Source organism: Carassius gibelio, chromosome A2, assembly GCF_023724105.1.
Source record: "Carassius gibelio isolate Cgi1373 ecotype wild population from Czech Republic chromosome A2, carGib1.2-hapl.c, whole genome shotgun sequence".
Classification (NCBI taxonomy): domain Eukaryota; kingdom Metazoa; phylum Chordata; class Actinopteri; order Cypriniformes; family Cyprinidae; genus Carassius; species Carassius gibelio.
Window position 1 is genome coordinate 26226412 of NC_068372.1, and position 26200 is coordinate 26252611.

Below are 26200 nucleotides of genomic sequence, written 5' to 3' on the forward strand. Positions count from 1 at the left end.
TGGGGTTGCCAAGTTGTCATACTAAAATATTTATTTTTGAAAATTAGGGAACTCCTATAAAAATCTGCATTTACAAATCGTCTTTAATCATTGTATTTAAAATCATTAATAAAAATATCTAAGAATTTCAATGTGAAATAACAACAACGGGGTTCGTCTAACCCTTCAGGGTGGCGAAAAGTTCAACGCTAACTGAATTGCCTAGGAAGATGCTTTACAGAGTACTTGGCAACACGGTCCTCCAGCGTGGTTTGATATGTCTTGTACTCGAGTGCAGAGTCCTGTCTTGCTGAGTCCATATAAATATTGTTGAAAGCACTTACATTTTTCCATGTGTTCTTGGTGTTATGTTGCAGTAATGCTCTAAATTTATTTTAAGGCTAAGGCTGCATGTTTGTAAGATGTTTATTGCGATTACAGGACATGTATTCTAACTTAATATATTTTAAAAAAATCATATAAATGTAAATTTTGCATCACCAGCTCAATTATAACAACATTTATTTCAGATGTGCAGACCTCTACCCAGTATGGCAACAAATCAAAACTACCGAATGAAATATTTTAATTACATAACACTTTATTTTTTTCATTTTTACACAAAATATCTAATGTATTCTTAAAATGTAACATTACAGTGAAGTTCATATATAGCATTTTGTCTTAAAGCATACAGGCATATGCTTCATGACCTTAATGTATTGAAACATCAGATATATCCTAAATCTTTATTTCTTTTACTCCTTTAGTTTTTCTGTAGTCTGACAGTTTTCAGTATTAGAAAGCCTGAACACATAAATTGTTTTTCCCTTATACATTCTTAAAATATTACAGTTTTGTAATATATAATATGAAATATGATAAACAGCCTTTATAATTAGCCTTTAAAATAGGCAAGTTTATTCAAACACATTTTTGAAGTAATAAATTGTATAAAATCCCCCTCATTTACAAACCTTTAAAAAACAAACACATTGATCCTGAATGGCTCAGGTCTTCTGCTTTTTCCTCAAATGAAAAGGAATGCCTATAAATAGAATTTGTATTATGCCATTTTAACAAACTGCTATTTGCAGTCTCCATCCCTGGGCAACTTGTGGTTGAGTCTTGTTAATGCTGACAAAAAGGTTCACAAACTGGGATCTTAGAGAACTCACGTGTTTATCAAACCATCTGTCACCTGTTTACTGTATTTTTATACAGTTTTTTTTTTTAAGTCAACACATTTGTTACACATTCGTTACACATTTGTTACACTACATTTATGGCCTCACAAAATGACAAATATGATTGTCCACTTGAAATCAGTGGTACTTGATCCCCCCCCCCCCCTCAAATTAGCAGCATCCAACCAAGTAAACATCAGACAATACAAAGTGCATCAGTCCATCTCAGTGGATTTAAACAAGCTGATTTCTATATAAAAAATAGTCCTTACTCTGAGTCTGCAAAACGCCTTTTCAGGTCCACCAGTGGTTCCAGGCATTTTTTTTTAAATGTCTGTGAGAACTATAACCATCTATTTTTGGTAAAACAATACCAATCCAAGTATTTCCTGTTACTTTGAGCTTAAGCAAAGCTTCTGTCTGTCTTCAGAACTTTACCACTAGGGGGAGCAGTGATTCCACAAATTCCTAGAGCCCATCAATGTGTCAGGAGCCCAGCATTGAACTGATGCTTGTGACAACTGCGGTCCTCTGGTTTGACACAGGATATTACATCACCTTCCCCCACGGACATTCAGTCTAGCGTTTTATAACCACCTGTTCAAAAGCTCCTGCACCAACCCTGAATCATGGAAAGAGAGAGACAGAGGGCATTACATTTCATTACAGAATTACATTACCACAGTCTGGAATTTTATGATATCGCTCGTGTAACAAAATACATCCCTATAATCTGCTTCGCATAATGCTAAGCACAATGGCCATGTATCACACAAGGACGGCATAAGTGGAGAATGCCAGTTGCAGTGGTGACCTTGCAGCAGGAAATTTACATAATGTACAGTATCTCACCTGGTGTGCTGAGAGCCTAGTGCAGTGCTGCCTCCTGGCCCAACAAACAGTCGCAGACCCTCCTCTGCAACAACAGCAAAAAAAATCCATATTATATTATATTATATTATATTATTTATATATATATATATATATATATATATATATATATATATATATATATATATATATATATATATATATATATATATATATATATATATATATAAATAATACTTCCAGAAGGAAACTCGATGCATTAAGCACCTGGAGGTGAAAACTTTTTGCATTTGAAGATCTGGGAAACATGCAAGTATCTACTGTAGCTTCTGAATTGTTTACACCCCTGGCTCTTAATGCATCGTTTTCCTTCTGGAGCATCAGTGAGCATTTGAACCTTTTGTAATAGTTGCGCACAAGTCTCTCAGTTTTCCTTAGTGTGAAAAGATGGATCTCAGAATCATTCAGTCATTAATGGAAAGGGTTCAAATACCAAAATAATTTGTGGGACCTGAAGGATGTTGAGGACACTTCAGGACAAACAAGGGACTCGTGAACAACTAACAGCTGTTGATCATCGAGGTAACAACAAGAAGAATTAAGAATCAAGTATATGCAAACTTTTGAACGGGGTCATTTTTATAAATTCAACTATTATGTGGACTATACTATATGTCTTTTATGTGAAATATCTTAAGTCAGTACTAAATAAAAAATAAAATTTTTTGTATGATCCCTCTTATTTTGGTCAAATAATTTTCATTTTGCAGATACTGCAAAGTGCATGTAAAATTTAACAACTGTACACACACACTACCCTTCAAAAGTTGGGCTTAGCATCACTCAAACTTCACTCAAAAGATAGAAAACTGTTATTTTAAATTGTAATATTATTTCACACTATTCCTTTTTTTACTTTATTTTTGATCAAATAAATGCAGCGTTGATCCACATAAAATAATTCTCTTAAAAAATCCCTGTGTGTATATACAGCTTTGGTTCCAAAAGAAAATATGTTGTGGTAACTGCAAGTTTAAGGTTGCTCTCTCTGAAGTCTATCCATGAGTCAGAAAGAGAGAGAAGAGGGGAAATTTAACCATCTGTTTGTTTGAGACGGTAGCAGTAACCATAGCAAACATTCATCTTACAAAGCCACAATATGGTGCATATTAAAGTGCAACTGAGCATCTGCGGTACAACAAATCTCTGAATTTCTTTATCCAGAGTTTGTGTCTAGTGAATGCATTGGGCACTACAATGGGACAGTGGAAGGTCTGTGTTAGCTGGTCATGCACAAAATGTTTCCGTGTGTCCGTCTGTGAGCCATTGAACACAGCCTGGTGTTATGGGGATGGAAAGTATGTTTAAATTTAAACATATTTTCAGGGAGGATGCTATTCAAAATATACTTGTAGAAGCACATGGCATTTTATATTTATATATATATATTTTCTATTAATCAAAGAATCCTAAAAACATGTATCACAGTTTCCACAAAAATATTATGCAGCCCAACAGTTTTCATCATTGATAATATAAGAAATGTTTCTTGAGCAGGAAGTCAGCATATTGGAATGATTTCTGAAGAATCATGTGATACTGATGAGCAGAGTAATGATGTTATTATTACTTTTTTTTAATTGGAATAATATTTCCCTGTTTTTACTGTATCTTTAATCCAATAAATGCCATGGTACAGCCATGTTAAGTATAAGGGACTTCTTTCAAAAATATAAAAAATCTTTACAAACCCAAACCTCTGAACAATAGTGTATGTCTTATAATGCATCAAACTGCTTCCGTGTACAACTGTTGGTGCAAGCTACATTAAAGTGATTATTACGTTTTGAATATGGATATTTTTCTTACAAAACGCATCGGTTCACTAAAGGAGGACTTTGTTCAACCCCAGTGGGCCATGTGAGAAACCTTTTCAATTTTTTTTTATGGATGGGCACTTTTTATTTAACTTGGACTGATGCATATAACACCCGCTGAGTGGCATTAAATAGTTTGAAAGATCAAAGGCAATTTTTTATATAACTCTGACTGGATTTGTCTGAAAGAAGAAAGTCATATAAGATGACTTGAGGGTGAGTAATTTATGGGCTATTTTTTTTTTTTTTGGGTGAACTTACCCTTTAAAAGGATTTGTAAACAACCTGGACTTTGAATGCTACATGCATCAAGGTGCTTTCTAATGGTACCTTCATTACTAGAGTCCAGTATGCTGTGGCTGAAGTCTTGACCCTGTAGGATTGTCTCAATGATATCATCAGCATCCACTCTGGTAGCATCCACTCGCTTTAGCTGAGACTCAACCGAATCCTGTTTTACAGGGTGCCTAAAATACAAACACATATTTTGTCAATGACTTCACTCAAAGATTTTTCTAAAAACACATTTTGCAGGAAGAGCTAATGCACACAACACATGTTTACCTGTTGGCTGTGATCCCACTGTGGGACGGTGTGGCTAAGTGGTGGGGTAAAGGTGTGCAAGCCTGTGTGCGAGACTCTCTGTCCTCACTGGGCTCTGGTAGGCTGCCAACCCCAGTGGAGGCACTGCCCACAGACAAGTTCCTCCGATGAGAGAACTCTGTCAGGCTGGAGGAGCGTGAGTGACCTGTGCTGTAGCCTACAAGAATGTCCAGACTGATCAATATTATGATGTTTTATCATGCAAAAAGCCATGGTCTAAAAGGATAAAAGAAAAGCAAAACATTTGATGTGAATGGACAGACCGGAAAGCTTGGACTGCTGGCTGGCGTAGCTGGCGGTTCTTGAGTGACCACACTTTCCCAGTTCATCTGGAACAGAACCATGACTGAAGCCAATTTTTCCTGGGTTTTCTAGAAGATGAAAAAAAAACAAAAAAAAAAATCAGTGAAATTTTTGAAATGTGAACTAGACTTTATCAGTTCTTTAAGAATATTACATACACTACCATAGTCAAAAGTTTGGAATTACAGTTTTAAAAATAAATACAAACAAATACAAACAAATACACAAAAATATATAAATCAATTACATTTTAAAATATTCAAATAGAAGACAATTATTTTTAAATAGAATAATATTTCACAATATTAAGTTTTTCACTTTATTTTTTGATTAAATAAATTCAGCCTTTGTGAGCAAAAGAAACTTCTTTCAAAAACATAAAAAAACATATTATTCCAAACTTGACCGGTATATAAAGGCAGTGATTCTGTGTGATGATTGTGGAGGTACCTGTATAGATTGCATTCTGCGTCTCTCCTCTTCTGTCCTCATGTAGACATGTCTCTGTTTCTCCTGGAAAACCAATCGTCATTGCAGTGGATGGAGGCCTGGGAGAGTCAAAAATATCTCCATTAAAAACATATAAACAAACTAAAACATAACAAATCATCAAAATAAGACATTGTTGCATACACAAAATCACATTGTATTCAATATAATATTCTTAACTGAAACATTTTTACAAAATATATTTACACAAATTTATTTAAATATTTAAATTAACTCAGGCTCCCAATTCTTTAATTGAGAGCCTTAAAGGGTTAGTTCACCCAAGTCATTAATGGACCTGTTAGACCGCTCATTTTCGAAACAAAGTTTAAGATATTTTAGATTTAGTCCGAGAGCTCTCAGTCCCTCCATTGAAAGTGTGTATATGGTATACTCTCCATGTCCAGAAAGGTAATACAAACATCATCAAAGTAGTCCATGTGACATTAGAGGGTCAGTTAGAATTTGTTGAAGCATTGAAAATACATTTTGGTCCAAAAATAATAACTGACCCTCTGATGTCACATGGACTACTTTGATGATGTTTTTCTTACCTTTCTGGACATGGACAGTAGACCGTACACACAGCTTCAATGGAGAAACTGAGAGCTCTCGGACTAAATCTAAAATATCTTAATCTGTGTTCTGAAGATGAACAGAGGTCTCACGGGTTTGGAATGACATGAGGGTGAGTCATTAATGACATAATTTTCATTTTTGGGTGAACTAATCCTTTAATATTTAGAAAGAAAAAGTCATACAGGTCTGAAAAATAAGGTTGAATGAATGATGACAGAATTGTATTTTTTGATAGAATTATTCTTTTAATAAGCTGAACCCAGCCAGGTCAAGTATAAACTATATAAAAATATTTCCAGAGAAAGTAAAATCTATAAAAGACAGATTTCAGAGGGATATTAATCCATAAAGTTCTAATCTGGCATTTCACTGTTTTTAGTGTCTCTAAAACTGACAGTGACATAAAACTGTGACGCACTAGCCAGAGCTAAAAGCACTTGAGGCGCAGTATGAGCACTCCCACACACACACAAACACCTGATAACACTCCTGTAGGCCTCAAACACACAATTTTGGGACACACCACCAAACCCTTTTTATTTTTATAAATGCGTATGACTATTTTTGACAACCATCCACAGTGAAGGGATGACACAACTCTCACTAGAGCTTGATTCACACGTTTGTGACGACAGAAGTGGGAGTAAATACACACACCCGTCCACCAACCCACCTCTTCTTGGGGGTTTATTTTTCACTTATTTCACACTGTATGTGTTGCTTTAATGGGAGATTGTTGCCAACTCACTTATGTAACAGGAAGCACACCTCAGTGTTTCTGGGTAATGTGATATGACGAATATTACCCCTCTAAATGTCAGGATAAATGTCAAAGATTTCAACATACACGCAAACACATCTACATAATTACTCTAATCTGCAACTGTAAACAGCTTCAAGCAACACTGTATCTGAACAAACTCAGACCAACATAACAAAATCCCTGTATATAAATGTTTTAATGTTAATTATTGATCATAGATGCTGTAAATGTTATTTTCTATTACCATTAACATTATTATATTACCAGTGTTGAATAATGTAACATTTTTCATTACTATGCTGCTACCAATATTCATCATTCAGAAACCATTCTACCATGCTGATTTGCTGCTCAAGAAACATTTATTATTATTTTCAGTGTTAAAAACAAATCTGCAAAATTTTTAACACACCTTATTGAGGATTTTTACTTGTCACTGTTGATCAATTGAATTAAAGTATTTTTTAATTTCTTTCAAACATAAACCTTACTGCTTACTTTAGAATGGTTGTGTAAACCTGCCACATTAATCAAAGTTTCAAGCTGCAGACACTTCTGTGTCTGACTGTCACCTCTGTTTTACTAAACATCACCAGGAAGTGGTTGAACCAGACTTCCTGTCTTCATGCGGTCCTAGACATTGGTTTCAGAAAAACACTGGCACAAGCACTCTGACACAGCCACACGGACACGCGAACAAATATAAAGGCATCACGGCAGTTGTGTCTGCTGTTGTCGCACAAAGTTTCAAGGTCATTCTGACCTGCTGGGTTACTCTGTGTGACATAAGCGACAATCCTGTTAAAAAAAAGACCAGTGTTGACCAGTATGAATTTAAGGCTGGTTTGGTGCTGCTCGACCAGCATGGTCTTTCTGTATCCCTTGTTAAACTTAAATAAACCAGGTTGTGTCATGCTGGAGACCAAAACATCAAAAACATTTCATATTTTCAGAAGGATGAAGATTTTGATTTGAATATGAAATGTAAACACTTTAAAATTAATTAAGAGACAACTTACGTTTTAAAGCAGGGATCACCCGACATTAGCTGCATACTGATTATTAACTAGAGAAAGAGAGAGATGTGGTTACACACATATTCAGTATGAAATAAAGCAGATTGTATATCTTATTAATACTTCTGAAAACATTAAATACATCAGATACCACAGAATTGTGTGATAAATTGTATTTTCACAAAGTATTTTTAAGTGGTGCCACTTCTCAGAAAACCCAATATAAATATTTTTTTTACTTATAATATTCTGTTTACTTTGTAATTATTGTTACAAAAATTACAAAATTACAACTTCAAATATAATTAAAAATATAACATAACTTGCATTTAATTAATTGTAATAATTATTATATTAAGAATATTAATTAATAATAATAATCATTAATAATTTTTTTTTTTCATTATCATAATAATACTAACAACTCACAGGGGTCATATGACATTAAAAAAAAAAAGAACATTATTTTGTGTATTTGGTGTAATGGAACGTGCTTATGCGGTTTAAGGTAAAAAAAAAATTCTTTATTTTCCACATACTGTACATTATTGTTGCTCCTCTATGCTCTGCCTTTCTGAAATGCATAGATTTTCACAAAGCTCATCTTAAAGAAAAGCGAGGTGTATGCTGATTGGCCAGCTTTCCAGTGCTTTGATTGGTCGAATACCTCAAACGTGTGACAGAAAGGTTACGCCCCTTACCATACTGTGATGCTGTGTCCCGGTGCAATGAGACCAATAAAACCCATTACAAACAAAGCATTTATTGCATCCAGTGGGGACAAAATTACTGATTATAATGATTTATACCGTCTTTTTACACGTTGCGTTGCATCACGCCGCATAAACATAAAACCATGTCTGCATTTGTGATCGGACAAACAACAAACAAGTTGTAGGTTACTCTCCCAGGAAACAGTCCTCATCCTCCGTAAAATGCATTGCACACATCTGAATATTTAGGTTGAACTGTTCTGAAACAGCGTTGTAGATACAACTTAACCACTGATTTCTAGTTGTGTCCTCTTTTGGAAAACCAAACGAAAAAGTTTCGCTTTCACAACGAAAACACACAGCGTCTCCACGCCATGGCGGCGGCAGCAGCAACAATGCTACAGCGAGAATCGAAGGTATGCATTGTGTAAACATTTGGGTGGTGTTATGCATATCTTCCCACACAGTGACGTAGACCTGCAGGGGCGTGTCTAAACGACGCGTTTTAGGGAGGACTGGACAAGTCTTAACTTTTCATAAAGAATATCTCTTTGGGTTTGAGACTTTAGTCTTTGTAACTTTAGGGAACCTATCTATTCACAAACAGCTTGTAACACTTCAAAGAGAAAGGAAAACTTGAATCGCGTCCCCTTTAAAAATAATAATAATAATCACTTCACTTGTGAGAACCATTGTTGGGTGTTATTTTCTTAATGGCCCAATTATGAGCAAACCCAATATTAAAGAATTAAATAGAAGCGTGTGAATATTGCAGAAACATCCCTTATGAGCTGTAAAATAACTGTAATGCGTCACATGGCTTGTTTCTATAATAAATGTATAAATATGACAACACATATGTGTCCAACTGTGACTGCAGTGATGGTCTGGTCAAGTTTGAGGCTCTCTACAGATATAAATGTGCAGGCCTGTGGAATTTTGTGACCTCTCTGAAGTGGAAGTGGAAGGATACAGGGCTGTGGAATTCTGGGGGTGCTGTGAACAGCTCTAGGCGTAGGTGGGGGTTGTGGATTGGAAAACACAGCTCAACACAGGCCAGAGCATGCCACACATAACCCACATGAAGAGGAACATGAAGTTACACAACACCACACACAGATCTGAGAGGACACGCCCCCTCACCCACCCCCTAGCAACAGTATGTTTATGATATAAATAAAGAATAAAATACAGAGGGAATGTAGTCTCAACACAAAGGGGACGACTGTGAATCTTCATTATAAAGTTGTTCCGCTATATATGTGTGTGTGTGTGTGTGTGTGTGTGTGTGTGTGTGTGTGTGTACCTTCAGTATAGAGTTGTCCTGACGAGTGTTTTTGGTGTTGTACCCCTCCAATAAACAATGCCGTGTGGTGCTTCCTGAACCGGCAAACTCAGCCAAGTTTAAATCAGCAAAGCCAAGCTGTGACACACACACAAACACACACATCGTATCAGAGCCAGTGATCTGATAGGAATAAAATAAAGCTTCATGATCTATGGATGAACTGAGCTTACCTTTGCAAACGTCTTCCCACCTTTGAGCTCCTTCATAAAAAAAATAATTAATAAATAAAGGTTAAACCTCACCCAATCCAACACCGTTTGCACAGATACACACTCAAATGTTTCTGCTTAGAGCAGAATTTAAGAATAAGAATGCTACATCATACCTTTCTTACAGATACCCGAAAAACACATGGATCCAACACCCCTGTCCCTGCATTAGCACTCATCTTGCATAAAAAGGAGAATTTTTTCTTCCATTTAACACAATTCACCAGAACTGGCTCTCTGCAGAAGAAAGCACAAAAAGATAGTGTAGACAGACAATACAAACAGACAGCTAGATAAAATGACAGAATGATTCACAGTTAGTTAGACAGAAAGATAGAATAACAGGCAGACTGATAGATAGATAGATAGATAGATAGATAGATAGATAGATAGATAGATAGACACAACTATTACAATAAAAAGTTTAAATAAAAAGACATGAATTTCGCAGATATAAAAAGTATTGGTGAAAATAGTAGCTATTTACCGTTTTTGCCCCAACACACAAGAACATTTCTACAAGCTCTATTATTACTGCTGTGTTATTAGGGAAAGTGATTTAGTCAAGGCATTTGTCAAAGGAGATTTGATTGAGAAGGTAAATTACAGTGTCTACTCTACAATGAGAGGATTAGTAATAGTTTGTTACACTATCTGTGACGTCATGTTTGCTCTGGTTGCAAAAGACTGTGGATTCTGTAATGGATATTTCTGAATACTGCTTCCCACAGAAGTTTTATTTTTCTGCTTTTTCCGTGTCTGTGGTGTACCGCTCTCTCATTCAAAAGACTCTTCCCTCGTTCATCCTGAAAATCCAGTAACACTAATGCCAAGTACACCTTCGTCTGTGACGTTCATGAGGAGGAACTTCTGGCATCTGTTAATTCAGAATGTAACCGTTTTGTAAAATGCACTGTTGTCACAGCAAGTCCAGTCTTGACGGTTAGAGGAAGAAATGTATTAGCTAATCAGACACAGCTCACTTTTGCCGACCTGTTGAGTTCCCTGTAGAGCACTGCCTCTCTCATTCAACCCCCTTGGCTAAATACACGTTCCTCTTCCTTTTAATGAAACGATCTGAACTGTTTCGTAAAACGTCTCGAGGTTAATTGAATCAAAAGTTAAGATGACAACACGTGAACATTAAAAGCTTCTAATCATCTTTAATTCATTCAAAACTAATCAGGCAAGCTACTGTTAATAAATCACTTATTGCAAGATTAAAAAGGTTTGATGTTCCTTATCACTCGTAATGCAATATATTCAGCCACAGAAACAAATGTATTATTTAGCATTACTTCATATTGACACCTGAGCATTAATTTTAAAAGACCCCCCCCCCCCCTTCTCTCACTCACACACACACACACACACACACACACTACTTAAAATAATAAAATAAAACAATACAATATACAGGATGAATATTGTTTTACCTTGAGGACTCGTCTGAAAAGCCTCCGTCCGTTAGTCGAACCTTGCAGAACAGAACTCCATTCACGTATGGGACAGATGACAGCTCCTCCAGCTCCACATCTACTTTAAACTTAAACCTCTTCTTTTTCATCATGATGAATGCCATTGATCGAATATGTGAAGGACGACAAATTTGCTGTTGTACTCCACGAAAGGGATTTCAGGAGAAGAACCCAAACGCTCTGACGCGCCTCAGCGTCGTTTGAGTCGCCGCGCGTGCGGGACGCTAGTCTTTTAAACGCTGCTGTGTCAACTGAGTTGAACTGACAACTGACGACATTTTAAAATAAAAGTCCATCCAAAATATTTTCGGATATGATATTTCATGCTCACAATAAGGCAGAATAAAACATATCATTATTTATTTGTGTGAATGAATTATATGTATTTTATGTAGCAATGAATCTATAGGAATTTATTTATTTATTTACTATTTTTATGGTTTTTATGACCCGTGTCGAAAAAAAAAAACACCTAGTCCAAATGGAGGATGTAAATCAGTGTAAGCTGTATAACGGTATAGCAGAATACTTATATAAAATGCAAAGATATCGGTTGTCACTCTGTATAACACAATAATATGTATTTTAGGCTTTATAGGATATATTATAAATTGCTTATTTTTATAGGATTTCTGAACGCATGATTTCAGTTTTAAAACTACAAAGTATATTTTATATAGCATGGACTCATATTCTATCACTATAATAAACGCATTTATAACATGCAAAACAATTTCCATAGAATATTATAATTCTATTAGAATATATGCCTAAGAATATTTATATTTATTACTGCACGTATAAATTGTAAGTATATTTTTTGTATACATTTAGCACTTTATATTATACTGTGTATGTCAACCCAAAGAGGGTTTTTGTGAAAATCTTGAAGTAAAATCAGTTTCTTCCAATAATAATAAAAATAAAAATAAAAATAATAATAATAATAATAATAATAATAATAATAATAATAATGAAAGTCGGGCAAGTGGTCTTGGAGAGCCCCTACTGGTCGATGCTGTAACATCACGTTCATAAGCATCTTTTTTTTCGCCTCCATAAACTCTGCTTTATCCTTATTTTTACCCAGTGTTTCTGTAGACAGGTAAACAAAAATAATTTTAGGGCAGGGCTATAATTCATGACTTTTAATCTTTGTTCTCTAATGTGGGACGGGAACATAATGGAAAGATACATTTTAAAGAAATAATATAATATAGTTGATCACATGACGTAAAGGTTAAGGAAAAGTTAATGTTGATACTGTAGTTTATTGGAATAGACTGTAGACAGCCTATTTTATCTAACTGAATTGATTCTTAATAACTCCACCATTACAACATAAATAATATAAAACATATAAACTAAAGTACAACACAACATAATAATATAGCCTAGTACAATTAAGCAAAATACATAATGTAAATACAGCTTAAAACATTATGTACAATGCTGCGTGGAGTATGATGAAAAGACTATATAAGATATACAAATGGAGATTGCATGAATGGCATTTCATTATTAGCAAACAGATGAAGTATGCTGTATTATACAGGATTTATTGCTGTGCACTGATTCAACATAACTTAAAACTTTATTGATTGCTAAATCACCGATCCAGTTGAGAGGTAGTGAGCAAACAAACAGTCCAGCAGAGGGAGACAACTCATTATGAAAGCATACTATTCTTTGAACAGCGATTACAGCGTCGCAATGAGACATTAGTTCTATTTTTTTAATAAAAGACAATAAAATCAAATAATATCTTTAAAAATCGTCAATTTGGTTTTTAAATAACTAATACATTTGACAGAAATATTTGCATTATTCAGTACAGTGTATGGTGCAACATTAAAACGATAGCGGGAGCGATTAAACCTGTAAGAACGAAAATGACTTCAGTCTAACTGCTTTTAAAAACTTTTATAACCAATCGCAATCACCAACAAATAATTACAATAATTTATAAGCCAATCAGAAGCGTCGTTACAGGAGCATGCCCCGTCTTCCGCAACAGCCTCGTTAGCGCAGTAGGTAGCGCGTCAGTCTCATAATCTGAAGGTCGTGAGTTCGATCCTCACACGGGGCAGATGTGTTTTATCATGATTTCAGCATCACCTAATCGTCATGGACCACTCGGACTGTAAATGCCAATACTATGCAAATTGCAGTCGAACGCTGCAGTGTATATACAGTAATATTCATGCCAGTGCGAAAAAATACAGCAAAACACTTTTTATATTATTTGCATTTAAAATATATGTAAACTAGTTTGTATCAATTTACTTTATCTATTACTAGTAATTGTATAACCTTTGTAAATATTATAAATGCTTACAGTCATGACATTAAAGCTTTGCCTGAGAGAGAGAGAGAGAGAGAGAGAGAGAGAGAGAGAGAGAGAGAGAGAGAGAGAGAGAGAGAGAGATTTCTGAATGATTCCACAAGCTGAATGAATTCAGTGACACTCTCAGTGAACGGTACGTAGCGGCTTTTTCCCTTCTCGGTTTGAGAAGGAAAGTAGGATTTACTAAAGCCGATGCAGCATGTGAAAGTCTAACACAACCGACTTTCTACTCCTTTCTTTTTTACACATCGTGTAGTCTGTCTCTGATCATAAGCAATTCCACCGCACTGATTTCTCCTCTGAAATGCCGTAATGCCACGCGTGAATGTTAGCTGGATTATTACGGTGCTCACGGTGGAGCTCGCGACGCTGTCTGCAGCGCACGCTCACAGCTGTCACGAGGTGAAAACGGCGTTTCAGGTGCGTCAGATCGGCCAGCTGAAATGGGTGCCTGAAACACCTGCTACAGGTGAGTGTGAACGCAATGTGCAACCGTTGGTCATTTTGGTGAAGAGCGGTTTTGTCGTTCGACTGTGACCTAAACCGAAACGTGTCTTTATATGTTTACTATTGATACTGAATATTGAATATTTCCCAGGGTAAAAAGAAATGCCTGCAAACTCTGAAAATTTCACCTGTTTGTATCGTAAAGTCATTGGTCCTTTTTGGATCTTTTTTATTTTCCTCGTAGCATGGAGTTTTCGAAGCCTTATTATCTCAATTAGGTGTTTTGGATGAAACTAGGCCTACTGTATGATTAAGATGGAAAATATTTTTATTGTGGTGCTGCAGTCAGCTGCTGTGGTTGCTATATTATTTCGTAGCATGTTTTTAGGGTATCCTTTCTTGGAATAGTTAACTCAAATATAAAAATTAATTGAAAATGTACTCGCCCTCAGGGCATCCAAGATGTAGATGAGTTTGAATCTTCATCGGAACAGGTTTGGAGACATTTAGAAAGACATCACTTGCTTGCTCACCAATGGATCCTCTGCAGTGAATGGGTGCCGTCAGAATTTTTTCATAACAATAATCCACAACACGACTCTAGGCCGTTTATTGAAGTCTCATGAAGTGAAAATCTGCTTTGTTAAAAACAGATCCATCAAGACATTTTTAACTTAGAAACATTTCTTCAGGCTAAAATATGAGTCCTCTGTTTTATAATATTGCTTTCTATTGAGCACAAAAATGATTTCGTAATCAAGTGCTATTAAACCACAAAGAAGAACCTTCAAAGTAACTATAACTCAAAGGTTGTGTCCGAATCATTATTTTAGCAGCCCTGCCCAGGGACTCGTCCATTTCTGGTGCTGTCAGGTTCGTTCCAGTGCAACTGAAATTCCAGTGTTACATGTGCATCCTAAAAATTCCCACAGTGTGCTGTTAAAACCATCAGCTGCTCACTATATTAACTTACTGGAAATGTTGTCATGTCTCAGCATGTTAGGCACTGTACTTTTAACAGCTGAAATGAAGATGGATAATTAACAAATCATCGGTTGTGAAGTATGCATATTAATATCAGGGCATGATTGAATGTAATTCCTAATAGTATGTAGAGTCAAGTTGTCAAAATATATGAAATAATCAGTAAACTCATCAGCTTACCAATTATTACTGAAATTCAAGTGTACATTATTATTTTGTTGCTTCTCTCAGGAAAATGTAATGTAATTAGCTTTAATTTAATATTGGTTTTAAAAGTTCATTGACTGAATGTTGTTGTTTTTTATTTGTATTTTTTATAAACAAAGTTTGCGTGAATGCCAGTATGTGCTATAAGGCTCTGGACTTCTGCACTGTAAATAATATGTCTTGGTAAACTTCAGACAAGGGTCGTGTCAGGTTAAGGGAATCAGTGTTGACAGATGTATTCAGCCAGCTGGTTTGACGCATGACTCGGCTAACAGGAGTGAGTCCTCCTGGAATGACACCGGCCCAGCTATATATCTATCTGTCATTTTATCGTTCTATCCATTGTTCTATCTGTTGATCAGCCGGTCTATCATTGTGTCTGTTCATCTTTCCATTAATCTGTCTATCGTTTTATCATTCCATCTATTGTTGTATCTTTCTAGAGTTTTATTGTTCTATTGTTTTATCGTACTATCTATTGTCGTATCTATTGCTCTATCATTCTGTTCATCATTATTTCAATTAACCCAATTGGTTTTGTCTGTTGTTCTGTCATTTTATCTATAATTTTACGTATTTTATCCATTGCCCTGTTCAGTTTGTTTTTCTATCATTTGTCCATTTTAAAGACTTTTGAAACTTTTTTTTTTTTCTTCAAGAAGAAAACTTGGGTATTCATTTAAAAAAAAAAAATTGATTTTCTGATCATTTTAATTCAGAAAGATCACCTAATGTACTGGCAAAACTAAGTGGTGAAACTAAACTAACATTTGTCAGACATGGTGTGTGAAACCCATATTCTTTGGCTGAGACAGAGATATTTCTAGTTGTGTTATAGGCTTCTCCTCTTGGAGTCTTGAAGAGCTATAGTGGGATTTCATGTGTTTTATGATGGTGCTTATTTGGGTTCCTAAAAGCGGAATGCTGAGTTGTTTTGTTGGTGAGCTATAAACTTATTTTGGGTATAAATTTACATGAAGATTTCAGAGCATGCAGAAGAGTTTTGATGAGCCTGGTCTCTCTGTAGAACCCCTGTGCACTCTGGTACGATTTCTCCTGTTTATTTGACTGAATACTGATATGTAGACTTGGCATAAAAATCATTCCTCTGGGAACCAAGACCATACCACAGCAAAACCATAATTACTATCTCAGGTTAGTGTGGTTTTGCTTTCCTCCTAAGATCATTAAATTCTTTATTTCCTTTTTGTGGTCTGCAAAATAAAAGTTTAAAGACAGCCAATGATTAAAAAAAAGTTCTAAAATGGAATTTTATTTTTGCCCAATTTCTCCTGTGAGTCTAGCAGAGGATAGTTCACCCAAAAATGCAAATTATGTCATCATTTACTCACCCTCATGTTGTTCCAAACCTGTATGACTTTTCTTCAGTGGAACACAGATTAATATATTTTCAAGAATGCTGGGGTCCAAATAACATTGGGTCCCATTGGCATTCATTGTATGGACAGAAGAGACATTTTTCAGACGTCAGGTTTAAAAGAGCTTGAGGGTGACTAAATTGTGCAGTTATGCAGCATATTAGACTGTGCCAGGTTTGAGGAAAAATGCTCACACAGCTTAGGGATGAGTTCATTATCATCAAGCACTAACCTGATAACTGAGAGCTGTTCTTGTATCAGCAGTTAAGCGCAGGACACAATCTGTTTATTTGCTTCAACGACTTGGCACAATTTTGGCTGAGACAGCAGACAAAACCAAAGCAGCTGAAAATGGTAGGCTTATGTAATGTGTTCTTGATAAAATGAGCCCTTTTGCATTGACTTTAGAATAGTTTCATCAGGTGTATTTAGTTGTTGGAGCACCAGTCCTGTTTTCAGAACAGCAGAGAGCAGATTGTGTGCAGTGAACATGCTTCAGCTGCAGGCATAGCACTCCGCTCCTTTAGTGACAGCTGATGGGCATTGAGCAGCGAGATAGAAGCCCAGTCGGCTTGCAAGACAGCAGCCACAGACAACAAGAGGCTTTGAGCAAGAGTCCGGAATCTCCGACACGTCAGAATGTTTCCAAACACTATCACTATGGGTAGAAACTCAAGACATCTTATAATAGTAACCGCTATAGTAATCTATCTATCTATCTATCTATCTATCTATCTATCTATCTATCTATCTATCTATCTATCTATCTATCTATCTATCTATCTATCTATCTATCTATCTATCTATCTATCTATCTATCTATCTATCTATCTATCTATCTATCTATCTATCTATCTATCGGTCTGTCTGCCTATCTATCGGTCTGTCTGCCTATCTATTATTCTAGCACTTTCTTCTCTTTATCATCTTGTTTATTTTTGGACGTTCTGTCATTTTATTGTTTGTCCTATAAATCTATTGTTTTATTGCCTTCTATCGTTTTATCGTCTACTATTTGTTTGCTGTTCTGTTGTTTTATAATTTTCTATGGTTTTATCATCCTACTGATAGTTTCCATCCATCCATCCCAGTTGTTTTAATGTCCTTTTTATTGTTGACTGTTGTATCTTTCTTTTTTTTTTTGCATGGCTTATGTGAGCAGTTTGTTGCTCAGTGAGGAGGTCTTAATGTTGCAGAGGGTTCAAATCTGGGGTTGCTCCATTTCCACAGAAGTGCTGAGAGGATATGAGGGCATGAGACTCTCTGTTCTCAGATCAGATGCCAAGCAAAGCAGCCGCTAGAATCTCCACCTCTGCGGGATCTCTTTCAGAAAAGGCTGCGTTGATAACTAATTTCATGAGTCTTTGTGAGACTGAGCAGCATGGATATTTGAAAGTGATTTTATGGGACACTGTTTCAGTTTGTTAATAAATGAAAATAAAATGTATTTTTTTTTTACAGATTCCTAAAATATTTTTTTCTCTTTATCATGGTAGGTGGTCTAGTAAAAGTGTTAAGCACAAACAGTGCTTACTTGCAAAACAGTACATTTGAACACTAAAAAAAAGAAAGAAAAAAAATTAGTAAAAAATAATTTAAGGCAGCTGTGGTGTGTGTGTGTGTGTGTGTGTGTGTGTGTGTGTATATAATATATATATATATATATATATATATATATATTAGACCCTTATAGGCATAATGCTTTACTTTAAATTATCCTTTAAATAGAGGAAGAGTTATTTATGACTCTTTTAATGAAATGAAGTCTGAAGATCCTACCATTAAATCTTAATGCCTAATTAATCAATATTGGATTTCCAGCCATTCTGTTGGGTAAAAAATCCTTTAGTTAATTAAGTTTCAGAGGCCTCTATCTGTTTCTGGAGGTCAAGCCATCCATACGGAGGGTTGTGTGCTGAAGTGGTTATTGTCAGTTACAGCACAAGGTGAAGATTGTTTTCCACGTGAAGACAGACAACCATTGCTTCCTGTGAGCCATAGTTATTTACAGCAGTCTCCTGTATTGTTTTATCGTTAGCTGAATGGATTTTAATTTTATAAAATAATGTTAATAAATGAAGGTATACTTAATACTTTTTTTAATTTAAATTTGGTTTAATAATAATAACAACTATTTTGTATTTTTTATGTCATTTAACATGTTCTATCTCCAGAAACTAAATGTGACCAGAATGTAAACAGCAAAGCCACTTAGCTTTGACTAGCCTCACTGTTTAGAATCCCCACCACTTATTTTTAAATGCTTGTGTGGAAAATCAAATGCTTTTTTGATGGGATCTCTTAAGGTAAATGCTGCTCTGTGGGGAAAGGTGTAGAACAACCTGTGCATTCATATTCAGTCTCTGGCATGAGAAAAAAGACGAAACGACTGCATATTAACTACTCTTCTTCAGACTTCAACACCTGCAGACCCTCCTATTAGTCTCTCTGCCTTCAGCAAAACTCCACTTTAGTACAACCAGAACCCTGTAAATTAATGCCAAAGCATACTGTTTATGTATTGTGAATATCGTGCATTGTGAATAAAAATTTTAGCTGAACCATGGCCATTGTCCTTAAGTTGTTTCAGATACATCTAATACCCGAGTCTTGCCTTATACAGCTTTACCTTTTTTTTTTGTTCATGTTTTTTGGTTGTAATGTAGGTGTAGCAATACCAGACATTCAGCCATTAGCTGGGCTATTTTTTTTCTAGAAAGTCCCTCATTAACAGTACCAGTTCAGTCTGTCTAGCTCAGTTCTGAGTCCCAGGAAGAACCGATTTCAGTCTCCCCTGATCCTCCTGATGCTATCGTACACTTGGAGGTGCTGTTAGAATTTTCTTCATTCCTCTCTCATCTACAGCTTTGCAGAGTACTACAATGGAAAGCCCAAATTAGGATCCACTTTAGTTCATAGAGATTTGATATATCCTCTTACTTTTCCACAGAAGCCAGATATAGCTTACAAATGTTACTTTTATTTAAAACTACATGGAGGTGTATTTCTCAGAAACATTCTTCTGGGTGGTTTGGACTTCAAGTGTTAACCAAGTGTGTGCCTTTAACTGAGAGCTTGTAAGTTCAAACCCTAAGGCAACATCCTTTAGCATCCACTGCACCATTGAGAAAGCACTTATGCAATACGGCTCAACCATAAAAATGGCAGAGGGCCAGTGTGAGACCGTTTTATGCCAGTACTGCTCTGCAAATAGAAAAGTTACATTTACTATGTAGGTTTTGCCAACTAAAATGTTTGAAATGTTTTATTTTTAATGTCTTGTGTACTATATTGTTGCCAGAAATTACAGGTCATGATTTCTAGTTGGCTAAAATAGATGAGGTTTTGGAAACTTTTCTGAAATAAGGTGTGATTGTCTTGAAAGCATGAATGAAAAAAAAAAGGTTGGAAACGACACATCATTCAGTAATGTTTTGATTTGCATGAATATGTTTTCTGCCAAGTTACATTGTGACTTTATAATTTCCAGCTTGCTAATTTCACAACCTTTAACCCTTTCCTCACCAACGTTTTTTTAAATATTGTCAGCCACCACCAGCATATTTGATAACTTTCACAAAACTTTCATGGCCCCCAGAATATTCTGTTGACAAAAGAAAGAACAGAGCCTCAGCTATTAAACAAAAAAACCTGTTTTATTCTAGCTTTGCGCATTCTTTTTTCATGTAAGTTTCATAAAACTATTTTTTTCAAGAAGTTTAGAAATTGTGTTTTTGCCAAAGACTGCATCTAGATTGGATTCAGAACGATGATCAAAACTGACAGAGTAGATCGCTTTCATCAACACCCCCAAAGCTTGTACAGTCCTATACCACTTCCTCAGTCATCATTTAATTTGGTTATGTTAGTCAGTTTTGATATACAAGTTGTTTAAATGTTTAATGATTGCGTTATTGCATCTGCTTATGTATACACAATTGATTGTTTCTGCTTCTTCTCCTGTGTTTGATCCAGATGTTCAGTATAATCCCCTACTGTATAACAGTGAAGCCCAGAAATTTCAATCAATGACGGGGAAACATTGCAAGTATGGTCGAAATTTTGAAATGGATGTTTTTAATTATTAAAATATTAAAAGTGGACCAAAAGTTCATATTAAAGATATTCTCAGACTTTAGCGCCCATGTGCCTGTGGTTGCTCAGTCTTTTGAGTCTGATACAAGAATCCGTGGTATGTTTTAAGAGCCAGGTCAAGGTTGGAATATATCTGCCATGTTTGAACTGAGGTCAGGTAAGGCTATTCCTGCTGTTTTGACCCAACTCCGAGTACCAAAGTTTGGAGTTCTAGGAACCGGTGTATATTTGAGATGTGTTTGCATTTGTGCTCTAAATTATTCACATTGTAGTGATTTGGAGGTATTTGTGTGTCCAAAACTGAAGGCCTTATGCCTTGTGCATTGACCCAAGTGGTCAGTTTGACCGATGCATTTTTTGGTTATCGAAGATCCTGTTTGGCCTCACCATAGATTTGACTTCAACTTAACTTGAAGTTCTGTATTAGTGCCTTGAAATCCCTTTGAGGTTCATAACGTCTGCGTTTCCTTCTGATTTCATCCCAATGCATCAGCTTTTCACTCTCTTACTGTGGGTGCTATTGCCAGCCAAACAGCGGAGCAGCATGCATGTGGCTTTGAGAAATGCAGGTGTGTTGTCCAGGTCTTTTGAGAGACGTTTTCTTTCAACATAGTCCCTCCCAAAAACAGCACCTCAGTTGTGGGTAAATATTCTGCTGGATCCAGCATATGCCAGCACTTCAAAGCACCAAAAGCTTCCTGAGAAGAACCTCGGGAGACCAAGAGGTTAAATCCAGTTGGGCTGCCGTCTACTTTAATGACTTTCTTTTCCCATTAAGTTGCTTCTGCACTTCAAACATCAGGAAATGTCCTAACCTAAATAAGCCATAACATTTTCAGTCCTCACTGAAGATGTCGTGTTTGGGTTCCGGACATCTCATTCTGGTTGACCTGTAAAGTGGGAATTTTGAGCATGGCCCCAGGGTTACTGGTGGTCATTGTGATATTGCAAATGCAAACTGAATAAAGACTTAATCCGACCAATCACATTAATCCTTTTTTGTCACCCGAGGGTGATTATGGGATCAGGTTGGCTAAGTTTGAACTCCAGACAGGAGGAAGAATAAGGAAGTGTCTACTCGGGCAGAACCACAGACACCTGCTGGGGTCCTAATTCACTTGCCAGGGGCTGAATTCATTCCATCGTGTCTTAATTAAGACTTGAAGAGAGAATGATGCAAGAGATAGTTTCAGATAGTCTTCTGAGCAAGGGATTTTCAAACTTTTTGATGTTAAGGAATGTTCCCCTTTTCCTAAAATAAAAAGGCAGCTACATGTATATATTTGCTTGTATAAAAGCAATTTATAACATGTGAGTATAAAAATATTAAAAGTGGTATTATAATTGTTTGCATAGTTGACTCTAACATTGTCATTGTACTATATAACAGTTAATTAAAAATCTAAATATTTGTACATAAAATTATATACATTTACATTACATTTAGTCATTTAGCAGACACTTTTATCCAGTGTGACTTACAAATGAGAATAATGGAAGAAATCAAAATCAACAAGAGAGCAATGATATGCAAGTGCTATAACAAACATCCGTTAGCCGCAATACACAGTATTTTTTTATTTTTATTATTGTGTTCAGTTTTTTTTTTTTTTTTTTTTTTTGTGTCAGAAACAGTTGAACCTGAATTTTATACGTTGATCGTAGTATGTATCGCAGCAGACTGGAAATAAAATATCCAGTGAGTGGCACTAAAATCTTATTGCTGTGTTGTGTTTGAATATATACCACTTACACTAACAACTGAGTTAAACATGCTTTTGCTGAAGCAACCATGCCATTCTACCTTGCTTGTATAAGTCTTTTTACTGTTTTCTTACAATTTGTTTCCCACTGAACTCGTGCTAGAGTGCTGTACTAGGTGAGCTCATGAGCAAGTTTACCATTTTAGAAAAGCATACTTATAAAGATGGCTATGTGATGCTAACATCAAATTTAGTTTGCAAATGCACCATGGTAAAAGCATTGTGAGGTCATGACATAGTTGTGCAAGGAACTGTGTGAAAATAATTAATTGACATTCTGCCCCGTAATCAAAATTTGTGTTAGGAGGAGTAAAAGTTGTTGGTGTGTAATTATAGCCGGAAACTGCAGTGAACTGTATGTCCAGGTGGTGTTTTTAATTAATTAATGAATGTATTTATTTTTGTAAAAATGTACCAATCACATTACCAATCAGCCTATGTTCGGAAGGAGCGCAGCATGTATCCAAACACAGTGTAAAACTGAAGGATGTTTTAACAGTTAAAAATGGCTATAATAACATTTTCCCACCAGCAAAGATCTAAGCGACAGCTTTTTAAACTTTAAATATAATTTAATTAGCTATGGAAACCGTCAGTGAATATTTCACATAATTTTTATATTGTTGTGAATAATGAGTGACACAATGAATTGGAATATTTCAGAATGCACCATTAAGTGTCTTTCCCATTTCAGAAAGTTTGCTTGGAAGCCGTTTTGGAATATTTTCAGTGGGAGATTCACGTACCATTATTTCACTTGTGTGTTAAAATACAGCTTATTTAGAAGATGCTTGTGTTTGTATTTATGTACATACTGTAGTTAACTCAGACTATTGGAAATACAAGGTATTTTGAGAGTAGGGATATTGATCATACAAAGTTCACATGCCCACACAAGGCCTCGGCTGGTGAGGACATGGGGTTCAATGCATCTTGAACTGACTTCAGTCTTCTAGTACCCAAAGCACCTGGTGCATCCTGGATAATTAAGTTGCAGCTGTGAAGAGAGTGCAGGAGCTTTCTGAGGATCAGGTTTCATTATGCTATCTTCTTGACCCCCGTGATCTCTGCAGTGTTGGAGGCTGAGCATTTGTAACACTCAACCGTTAAATGAATAGTTGCCTGAATGCATGTGAATGGTGATACTGGTGCAGGTTTCATTTGGTTTTATTGTGTCATTAATGTTATTTGTTCAACTTCTGTCTAACAAATGCTTTTTTTCTCTCTCATTGTAGATGTGGACCTGTCAATATGCAAGCATGCTGGGCCGTCATGCTGTACGCGAAGAATGGAAGAGAGCTACAGAGCAGCGGTCCTGAGAGACACCACCCAGAACATCAGATCATACAGCTATGAGCTGAAATATCTCATTTCTGAGCATGCTGCCGCCTTCCAGGGTACACGGATGCATGCATTGATGAGGGATGAATGGTTAAGATAAGTGAAATGGATGGATAGAGGAATGGACTGTTGGATAAATGGATGAGTTTATACAGATAAAGCAACGTAAGCTCATTGGAAAGACTGCCTCTGCCAGTAATTTTTTATAGAACTCCAAAAATGTACCCATACAAACAATTCAGTACAGTTTCCAGCTGAAATGACCACTAGTAGTAGTAACTACTTATATTTATTTTCAATCAAATTCTGATTATGGGGCAGATTATTTGCTAATTAAGACTTATTATTTCTCCTTGATTATAACCTTTTAACATGCACGATTTGTAATTTAATACATTTTGACATTTGCTTTGGCTTTTTTTCTTACGCAGTTGCTCCGGAACTTACCTGGTACAGCACTGCACTTATCTCAGTCATGATAAAAGAGAGCAAAAACCTCAAGCAAAATAAAATGGCATGATCACTTGAGTATATGCATGTAGGCCATGTTTAGAGTCAATGATAATAAAACTACATTAACGTTCATCTGCTTCTAATGCTTTCATCACCACTTATGGGACATTTCATTTTGAAACGCAATGTAACACAATTTTGACAAAATGCCGCCACTGGCAGAGCTTGGCTGTTTCTATGTATCTGTCTTTGTTGCCTGTAGTTTGACTTGTTTAATTGTTAGAAATGACATAGTGTTTTTTTTTCTACTTCAGTGTGTTTTGGCATCGTCTGATTGGTAGAGCTGCTTTATCTTTAGTTTCATCTTTGGCGCTAGTTGCCCTTGAACAGGAAGCATCTTCTCATCGTCTTGATTAAAGCCCCAGATGTGTTTTTTAAGGAAAGTATGAAGTAGCTACAAACATTCAGAAGCATTTAGTCTTAATTATGTTAGATTCTGTTCTATGAAGTCTAGTTATATGAGGTTTGGTTGGGTTTTACTGCATTACTTCACTGCAAGGGGAATTTAGAGTACTTGCCCAGACTCTCATGAGTGTCGAACCCAGTGGCCAAACCATAATCGGCGGTGGAGCTTTAAAGAATCTCAGTTGTATGCAGCCTTGTGTATGTGTGTGTGTTTTGGCAGAGAGCACTGGTTTTTATTAAGGATTCTGTCAGTTCATTCATGAGTATCAAGCCTTGGTTTGAATGAATGAGCTCTCACATACACTATTTGAGTCCTGTGCTCACGATACACTCATTTTAACACGATCTGCGGCCACAGACATGGACACATATTGCCACACATACTGCATCTCACAAACAGGCTTCAAACCGCATGCATAGTTTTCGGTTATGCTGTTAAATCATGCCTTTGTCTTCTCCAGAATGTTTTCTTGAGGCATTCACAAGACAACGCAGATTGTTCATTGCATTCCAGTAAAGTGCTTCTAATGTTTGTGTCTCAGACGTGGAGATATGCGCAGAATGTTTCACGTCTACAGTACACATGCAGTAATCAGGAATGTTTAAACATTAGAGCCTGATTGCCTTTTACGGCTGCTGCTGGTGTGTGTGTGTGTGTGTTTTGAAATCTATAGTCTTTGTAGTGATTTATAGATTCTCAACCATTGTTCTTGAGTTTAGTGAGGTTGATTGGTTGTGCCTAATATTAGTAAAATCACATTAAAGGGGGGGTGAAATGCTATTTCATGCATACTGAGTTTTTTACGTTGTTAAAGAGTTGGATTCCCATGCTAAACATGGACAAAGTTTCAAAATTAAGTTGTACGTTTGAAGGAGTATTTTTGTTTACCAAAAATACTCCTTCCGGTTAGTCACAAGTTTCGTAAAGTTTTTTTCAAGTATGGCTCTGTGTGACGTTAGATGGTGCAGAATTTCCTTATATGGGTCCTGAGGGCACGTTTGCCGGAAGAGCGCGCGTGCGCCCGTAGAACAGACAGAGCAGAGCAGAGACAATCACTGACCAGAGTGAGAGACCGAAATGTCACCAAAGCACAGCAGACCAAAAAAAAAAAAAAAAAACAGCATTAAGGGACCAGTGGATGGAGTTTTTTTCACAGAGCATCAACGGATTTGTGCAAGTATTTTTGTTTGTTCCCTGCATTTCGAAGATGCTTGTTTTACAAACAAGGCCCAGTTTGACGCCGGATTTGCGTATCGTTTATTTCTTAAGGATGATGCAGTCCCAACGAAAAAGGGTCAAGATCGTGTGTTGGAACCGCATGCGGTGAGTAAAACTGCTTCAAA

The 26200-nt window shown here is 36.2% G+C and overlaps 2 protein-coding genes and 1 non-coding gene across 4 annotated transcripts in view; 2 read left to right on the top strand and 1 right to left on the bottom strand.

Moving 5' to 3' along the window:
• Positions 1–560: 560 nt before the first annotated feature.
• LOC127935190 (protein FAM102B-like) lies at positions 561–11618 on the bottom strand. The gene is made up of 11 exons (XM_052532852.1): positions 11334–11618; positions 10014–10134; positions 9859–9888; positions 9647–9763; positions 7631–7677; positions 5231–5328; positions 4741–4848; positions 4439–4634; positions 4205–4341; positions 2019–2082; positions 561–1788 (listed from the first exon to the last, which is right to left on the bottom strand). Exons 1-11 carry the CDS (start codon positions 11477–11479, stop codon positions 1746–1748), a joined length of 1107 nt encoding a protein of 368 aa, XP_052388812.1. The 5' UTR covers positions 11480–11618; the 3' UTR covers positions 561–1745.
• Positions 11619–13391: 1773 nt separating this feature from the next.
• Positions 13392–13464, top strand: trnam-cau (transfer RNA methionine (anticodon CAU)). Its single transcript has one exon. It is a non-coding gene; the product is annotated as a tRNA-Met (tRNA).
• A 295-nt stretch (positions 13465–13759) lies between these two features.
• The window catches only part of LOC127935155 (glypican-5-like), a 96261-nt gene continuing 83820 nt past the window's right edge, over positions 13760–26200 (top strand). Inside the window, exons 1-3 of one of the 2 annotated variants that reach the window (XM_052532774.1) lie at positions 13760–13855; positions 13979–14191; positions 23833–23994. In XM_052532774.1, coding sequence (XP_052388734.1) covers positions 14035–14191; positions 23833–23994 — 319 coding nt within the window. In that variant the 5' untranslated portion in view covers positions 13760–13855; positions 13979–14034. Of the gene's footprint in view, positions 14192–23832; positions 23995–26200 lie in introns of both variants that reach the window. The other variant, XM_052532784.1, reaches the window with a different exon arrangement.